General features: G+C 42.3%; 1 protein-coding gene and 1 long non-coding RNA gene across 2 annotated transcripts; both read right to left on the reverse strand.

Moving 5' to 3' along the window:
- Positions 1-71: 71 nt before the first annotated feature.
- LOC120263134 (uncharacterized mitochondrial protein AtMg00810-like) lies at positions 72-1,333 on the reverse strand. Its single transcript, XM_039271032.1, has 2 exons — positions 238-1,333; positions 72-79 (listed from the first exon to the last, which is right to left on the reverse strand). The coding sequence occupies exons 1-2, from the start codon at positions 1,331-1,333 to the stop codon at positions 72-74; spliced, it is 1,104 nt and encodes a 367-aa protein (XP_039126966.1).
- Positions 1,334-6,932: 5,599 nt separating this feature from the next.
- Positions 6,933-8,504, reverse strand: LOC120263362. The gene is made up of 3 exons (XR_005537081.1): positions 8,419-8,504; positions 8,173-8,272; positions 6,933-6,991 (listed from the first exon to the last, which is right to left on the reverse strand). It is a non-coding gene; the product is annotated as an uncharacterized LOC120263362 (long non-coding RNA).

The raw sequence follows: 8,504 nt of genomic DNA on the forward strand, positions 1-8,504 counted from the left end.
TTGTTAGAATAAGGGAAGAAGGATAGAGGAAAATGGATCAATGCTCATCAATTGATATTGGAAACAAGTGATTAAGGAGCTACATATAGAAGCAACACATACAAGTATACTCCACTACTCATGTATATATATACATACATACATCTGGTATACATACATACATCTAACACCCCCCCCCTCAAACTCAAGGTGGATCATGTGTCTTGAGTTTGGATAACATAAATAGATGCTGATCACGTGTCTGAGCCTTAGTGAAAAAGTCAGCCACCTGGACCTCTGTAGGAAGATAACGAAGGGAGACAGTATGAGCACGGACATGACAACGGGTGAAGTGGGCATCGACACTAATGTGTTTGGTCAGCTCATGCTTGACCGGATCTGCTGCAATCTGAAGAGCTCCCGTACTGTTACAGTGAATAGGAATAGGAGAATGAATCGGGACACCAAAATCCTGCAAAATTGAGCGAAGCCAAAGCACCTCTTGTACTATAGAAGCTAAAGCACGAACCTCAGCCTCAGCACTGGACTTGGCAATAGTTTGCTGTTTTTTAGTCTTCCACACAACAAGTGAAGACCCAAGAAAGATACAATAGCTAGTGACAGAGGCTCGATCATCGAGAGAACTGGCCCAAGTAGCATCGGAATAGGCCTGTAGCTGAAGAGTGGACTGGTGCGAGTAGAACAAACCATGCGAGGAAGTGCCTCGAAGATATCGTAACACCCGGAGAAGATGTCCATAATGAACTGAGGTGGAGGCCGCAGCAAACTGACTGAGAATGTGCACGGCATGAGAGATGTCAGGACGTGTGACAGCAAGATAGACCAAACTACCAACAAGATGCCGATAGCGAGAAGGATCGCTGAAGGGAACCTCATCGGAGGCACGAAGTTGCAAATGCAACTCCATCGGTGTAGCGGCGGTATGAGTATTTGTCAAGCCAAAGCGATCAAGGAGATCAAGAGTGTAACGCTGCTGGGATAGTCGATAGCCATCAGGATGAGATGTGATCTCGATACCCAGAAAATAACAAAGTGGACCAAGATCAGTCATCAAAAAGGTCTCACATAGTTTCTGCTTCACAAAAGCAATGTGAGCAGAATCATCACTAGTAAGAATCATATCATCCACATACAAAAGAAGAATGGTCCGGCCACGGGGTGAAGAATGAATGAAGATGGCTGGGTCATGTATGCTCGGAGTAAACCCAGCAGCCTCAACAATGGTGCTAAACCGCTCAAACCAGGCACGAGGAGCCTGTTTGAGACCATAGAGAGCGCGGCGAAGGCGACAAACAGATCCAGGAGGTACCTGAAGGCCAGGAGGAGGAGTCATGTAGACCTCATCCTTTAGGTCCCCATGAAGAAAGGCGTTCTTCACATCAAGTTGATGAAGAACTACCTACGAACAACAGCAACAACAACTAATGTATGGACAGTGTGCATGTGGGCCACGGGGGCAAAAGTCTCCTCATAGTCACGGCCATACTCTTGTTGAAAACCACGAGCAACAAGACGCTCTTTATAACGCTCGAGAGACCAATCAGAACGGGTCTTCACCCGATAGATCCAGCGACATGTAATGGGAATAGCATGGGTAGGGAGAGGGACAATATCCCACGTGTGAGTCCAAGACAAGGCATCAAGTTCCTCAGCCATGGCAGTTTGCCACTCAGAAGATCGAACCGCTTCCCTATAGGTACCTGGCTCAATGACATCTGAGATGCTGGTGCTAGCAGAAGCATAACGAACAGGAGGATGTAAAGTGGAGTGATCTCGTAAAGAATAAGGAGCAGAGGATACCTCAGGAAGCGGATCAATAGTAGGAGAGACGTCAGAGTGGGCCTGCCCGGATGGAGTCACTGTGGGATCCTGACGATAGTAGAATAAATGAACTGGCGGATGAGCAGGAGGAAGTGAAGGAGTAGTAGACACAGCAGGAGACTCAACAGATAGAGGAGAAGGGGGTTCAAGAGAGGAGTAACTAAGAAGCTCTGGAGAAGTAATGATTGACGAAGAAAAAGACACAGGAGAGGTACCCACAGGAGAAATGGGAGGGAAAAGGAAAGATAGAGGAACCGAAGGAGAGGGAGACTCAGTAGAAGAGGGAGAAGCGTAAAATGGGGTGGTCTCATCAAATGTGACATCACGAGAAATACTGAATACTGACGAGCAGCGGGTCATAACTAACGATAACCTTTATGCTCAAGGCTATATCCCGGAAAAAGCACAGGAGATGCAGCTGGGCGGTGAGCTTGGTTCACTCCCGCGGTGAGAGCAAAACAAAACAACGACAACCAAAAACATGAAGATGATCATAGCGAGGAGGTGTCCCATGAAGAGACTCACGGGGCATGCATCGAGGGAAGATGAGAGGAAGGTTGAAGGCTAATCGAGACATACAATGCATTAACAAAGATCAGCCCAAAAGTAAGGAGGGAGAAAAGCACCAAGAAGAAGAGCACGAGTCGTTTCTAAGATATGACGATGTTTGCGTTCGAAAGAACCCCATTCCCGAGCATGAGCACCAGGACAGGATAACTGAGGCAATGTGCCCTCAGAAGATAACAAGTTTCGAAAAGTCTGAGAAATGTATTCACCACCAGAGTCAGATCGAAAGGTCTTGACTGAGGCAGCAAATTGGGTATGAATCATGGCTATGAAAGATCGATATATAGACAATAACTGACTACGATTATGCATAAAATAGATCCAAGTAAAGCAGGTGTAGTCATCAATGAAAATAACATAATAACGGTTACCACCTTTAGAAATAAAAGAAGCAGGACCCCAAACATCAGAATGAATAAGCTCAAAAGGAGCAGTAGTCTGAGATACACTCGTAGGATAAGGGCGTTGTAGCTGTTTACCAAGCTTACAACCAATACAGACAATGTCGGAGGAAGGAGAGACAGCTCCTAAGACTCCAAGACGAACTAGAGAGGACATATGAGATTGACACAAATGCCTAAGACGATGATGCCACATATGATGAGATAGAGCTCAGACGATGACATCTGGTGAGTAGGCCTAGATGAAGATGACAGGTGAAGGGTATCCAACACATAGACTCCATTATGGCGGCGACCAGCTCCAATCACCGTCCCACTATGATCCTACACATGACATGAGGTACGGTCAAAAATAACCTGACAGCCTAATCAGTGAGTTGACTAACAGACATAAGGTTCATTGATAACCGGGGGACATGAGATACCAAAAGGAATAGAGAAGGCATCAGAAGAAAAATGACCAGTAGATGAAATAGGGAGGAGAGTGCCATCAGCAGTATGAACACGTGTGATGTGTAAGGGTGGACGTGAATGATAAAGATGAGTGTCATCATGGGTCATGTGAATAGAAGCACCAGAATCAAGAGCGCAGAGGGCAGGGAACTACCGGAGCGGAAGGAGGAACTCGAGTGACCGCGCATGGGCAGGTGGAATCGACTAGACGGGATCTAAACCGGGCGGAACTATCGCCCGATAGGCTGGGCCGATCGCCAGGAGACGCATGGAGTAGAAGATGGTGGAGTAGGGGGCGGTGGAGGGAGAGACTCGACGATGTACCATGGTGAGAGTGAGGCGGTGGGAGAAGAGGGGTGAAGGAGGCGGTTCATGAAGTCCACGCTGCTTCTTCCGACAATCACGCTCATGATGACCAAAAATACCACAGTAGTGACAAGTCATAGAGCGTTTTGACCGTGTAGAAGAAGGCCGAGATGAGACAAGAGAAGTTAGGGGTCTAGTAGATGAGGAGGGTGAGAACACAGCAGGGAAACGAGGGACAGAAAGAGCACTCCCCTGAGAAGAAGCTCAAGACGGGTCTCCTCGACAGACGAATAAAGCAAAGGCCTCATCTAAAGAGTAGACTGAGGGGGCATGAAGTAACTGAGCCCGAGTTTGCTCAAACTCAGGATGAAGACGCATAATAAACTCATACATACGCCGTGTCTCATCATGGCTACGATGACGAGAGCAAGAGTCAGAACAAGTAAGGATCTGGGCAAAGATGAACAAGACTAGAAGGGGAGGGAGTCGAGTATCAATCTGACGCCATAAGGTGCAATACCGACTATAGAACTGGTCGACTGTGTCCTCACCCTGTTGGAGACTAGAGAGAGCCTGATATAAGGTGTAAAGTTGCTACTGGTCGGAACCACGATGAACGACGCTCAAGATAGTCTCACATCTCCCGGGCGGTGGAAAGATCGAGAATCTGAGTACATGAATGTCAAGAGTGACCGTCCCGACGGATCATCATCTTGGTCAGAGAATCATCGCAGCCCATTTCTTAAACTACTGCTCAAAGGCTGTGAGAAGAGCTGAGGCCTCAGTGGAGGCAGCAGTGTCAGAGAAAGATGGGGCAGTAGGAGCAAGACATGTGCCGTCAACATGGCGAAGAACACGAACGCCATCGAGGATCCGCTTGAGAGTGAGTCGCCATGGAATATAGTTGGTGCCATCAAGCACCACATCGGAATGGTGGAGATTACGGTGACGTATCTTAGGTAACATCCCACTGAATCCATAAGCGTCCATCTGGCACTTTTTGTAACCGCACAATCAAATGAATCACATGTGCACAGTTCCAATCATATCAATGGCTTTGCTTTTGAAGGCAAAGACCCAACACTTGTTGTCTTCATGTAATTGGAAAAGGCAGAAAGTCTTGATTCCAGGAACTAGATGATGAGAGGCAAGGAGGCGGGCTGCAGTTGTCCGCAGCGGCGGCGTCGGTGTGCGAAAGCGCGGTCTGGTCGCGGACAGCGTCGTACTGGGCGAGGGACGAGCGCACTGGGCCGAGGGCGCGGGTCGTGGATGCGCTGCAGACGGGCGCGGCGCCGGCAGAGCGTAGGGCGCCGCGGTAGCGGGCGAAGCCGGGGAGTGATCGACGATGTGAGGACGCAGGCGTGGTGGTTGTTTCACAGTTTTTATATTTTTTTTGATCAATGAAAGATTGGATGAAGGAGAAAAGAATAAGAAAAAGATGCAGTGAAGTAGAAAATGAAGGATAGAGGATGACCGGAGAGATGGCCGGAGAGATGACCGGAGAAGATGGCCGGAGGAAAAACCTAGTCTGATACCATGTTAGAATAAGGGAAGAAGGATAGAGGAAAATGGATCAATGCTCATCAATTGATATTGGAAACAAGTGATCATTAAGGAGCTACATATAGAAGCAACACATACAAGTATACTCCACTACTCATGTATATATATACATACATACATCTGGTATGCATACATACATCTAACAAATATAAGTCCAAATAATTTTGATGGTCACTGTGACTGGCCTTTAGAAGGAAAAGGATTCTCATAGGCATGTTTGAATGTTCAAGTACTCCAGGTGATATTACTTCCAGATGTATTTATCAATGACCAAGATTTGAGAGTCACTATTGTTGGTCTTCAGTAGAATACTCTAGCTAACAAAAGATGATTCTCACAGACTGGTTAGAATACTTAACTACTCCTCATTGTAAAAATTCTCCAATGTACTCATCAATGCTCACTGATTCTATGTTTAAATTTAAAGCTACCTTTTGCAAGGCTGATAGCATTTATTGTATAAAAATGTTCATCATTCAATAATTTTCAACTTGTACTAACAAGTGGTAGATACAATGCCGATCTCATAGCCTAACAACTTTGGGAAATCAATATTATAATGTGATAGCTTGAGATGGCCAACATAAGTGACAAGGAGAGCTTCAATTTTATAAATTCATTGCATGAAATGGAAAAAAAAAGTGAATGAGGAGAGCTTCAATTTTATAAAGTCAATGCATGAGATGGAAACAAAACTGAATGAGGATAGCTTCAATTTTAAAATGTCATTGCATGAGATGGAAACAAAAGAGAATGATGAGAGCTAAGAAAGTGTGCAACAGGTATCTAAATCCAAACCAAAACAGATTTGAATCTCCACATATTATGAATCATGTCCTAATGACTGCCTAATTACACAGTAAAGGATGAATGTTGCATACTTGTAAAGCTGTGCAGGGGTTGCTTCAGGAATGATATCATCTTCACTAATAGCCTTCTTTCCTAGTGGAGCAAAACCACCAAAGAGGACCCAAAACTCACCAGAGTCAGACTCTGCTGCAAGCTTTCCATCATCTGGCATGTCAAAGAAAAATTTATATTCTGTAGGATATAGAGTGAATACACCATAGCAAACAGGCATGGGAGTGCGCTAGGAAATGCATTCAGACTGAGGCAAAATGCTTTATAGAGTCAAGTAGAATTGTGAAACACATGAGCCTAGATAGTTATACGAAAAGGAAAAATATTTTCGAAGGATAACCATTCCTACCAATAATTGCAACTTCACACTTTCCCTCATGATACTTTTCCTTCAACAATTGAATCACTTCTAGAGATTTTGCTCTTTCTTGTATATTGGAGTTAGCACCATTAAATTGATATATTTTATGTTCAGTATCCAAGATAAAAATGTCATCATGATTCAATGATGAGCGAGCAAAGGGAACCTACAATACCAAAAACACATTTTATTATTACTTCGACATCATCAGTTTGAACACCAGTTGGAAACATGTAAAATTCAAACTTTAGTATTGGTACCTGCTTCAACCGTACAACTCGCTTTCCTCTACAAATGTATAGACGTGTTTCAAACTTTTCCTCTTCGGGTGTTCTGAATCCAGAAGCAACTCCTCCCTCCAATGGAATAATGCATGGTTTAAAATATGATAAGAACTTGTCAGATTCATGGCCTTGAAGTTCCCTGTGCTGAACTGCACGGCCCCCAAGAGCTGCATCAAGTTCAACCGTCTTGATCGCTGCAGTTCCAGCTTCATCCTATTATCATAAAATAATAAAAAAAATCTAAGAAAAATAACTCTCAGTTATGTTGTAAATCTCTAAATAATAAAACATTAAGGAAACCATACTTGGGTTGAATCCTTGCCAATCCAAAAATGAATGTCATACAAGTAAGAGCCACCTTTGCCACTAGAGGTCTGCTTCAAACAATAAATTCATCTAGTAAAAAACACAATAAAAACAACACCATATGCCTAATGGTATCATCTCTGAACATGGTGCCTTAATTGAGAACTTATTTGGCAATAGAAATAAAATAAAGCACGAAAGTATTTTCAGTCTTTATAGAGAAAAAAAAAATCTATGCTTAGAAAGACTAAGATAGAAAATGATTAGAAATGAATAACAAGTATTTTTTTCATTTGGAAAATGTCTAGGCTCTATTGTTGGTCATAAACAATAGAAATAATCTTTCCAATTAAGGCCCACTTTCTTGCATATATTTTACATCCTTCATATCATGTGCTCCTAAGAACGAAAAACTAAATCTCCAAAGATTAGTCAGCATTTTTTTTAATTAACTTATGAATCTCTTAACCTAAATCTCTTTTATTTCTTTAAATTTACATCAATTACATCGAACATCATTGCCTACCATATGCTTTCTATACAATCCTCTTCCCTCTTTCAGCCAGCAGGATTTGCCTGGCTGTACCATTCAACTATGATAATTAAAATTGTCTAAAATAAGCTAGCATTCATTAATTCAACCCTTATATTCTAGGTTTAAAAGCCTCCAATTCCCATTTGAAGTCACTTTTGAGCAAATCTAGAACTTGTATCATTAAAGATCCGCACTAACTTTTGTCCACCCAAGCTCATGTGTATGAATTATCAAGTTCAACATTCCTGGCATTTTAGCTTGAATTTATAAAATTTTTCCCACTAGAAACATTTACAAAATTCCTTGGAATCAAGCACAATATTCTTTTGGAATAAGAGCCGGGTTACATTTTTTTCCTCCTATCGACATGCTTCTCTCAAACTTTGGCAAAATGCAGAAAAGAACAAGATTTAAAAACTTCAATATTACTATATTAGCAATGAAAACTAAATCATCACAACTCAATCTCAAAAATATGACAGCTCCGTCTATATTTTTAAATATTGAAAAAACTCTGCATAAATGAAAATACAAATAGATCATTGTCTGAACAAATTAAAGGCACCTTATGGCTCCACCAAACAAGAAACATTCATACTCTCAAAAAGATGATGTTAATTATGACATGGGATCTAAAAATTAAATGTGTCCATGATCATAGCAACTAAAAGCAATAAAAGGAGAACTGTACAAGAATAAAGTCATGTCAGTCACCTGTAAAACGATGTAGGAATCCCCATTATAAAATTTACCATAATCAGATTTTGGCAAAGGAAATGGCTGAAAGTTTTCTATCCGCCATATTTCCATCCCTCTGTGAAATGTTAAGTTTGAAAAATCAAAATTCTCAAAGCACGCCCGGTTTTCAAATCTTACTTTGTAAATGACTAAAATTGTTCACAAACATAAACACAGAAGAAAATACTAAACCATAGCTTCAGGATGTCATGATAAGGATACATTTTATGGCCAGCTCCTTGAAAAGCAGGATCCAAATTTTTCATGGAGCTAGACATCATGCAATTCTGCACTTTCCAGAAGACAGA

This window comes from Dioscorea cayenensis, chromosome 6 (assembly GCF_009730915.1).
Source record: "Dioscorea cayenensis subsp. rotundata cultivar TDr96_F1 chromosome 6, TDr96_F1_v2_PseudoChromosome.rev07_lg8_w22 25.fasta, whole genome shotgun sequence".
NCBI lineage: Eukaryota > Viridiplantae > Streptophyta > Magnoliopsida > Dioscoreales > Dioscoreaceae > Dioscorea > Dioscorea cayenensis.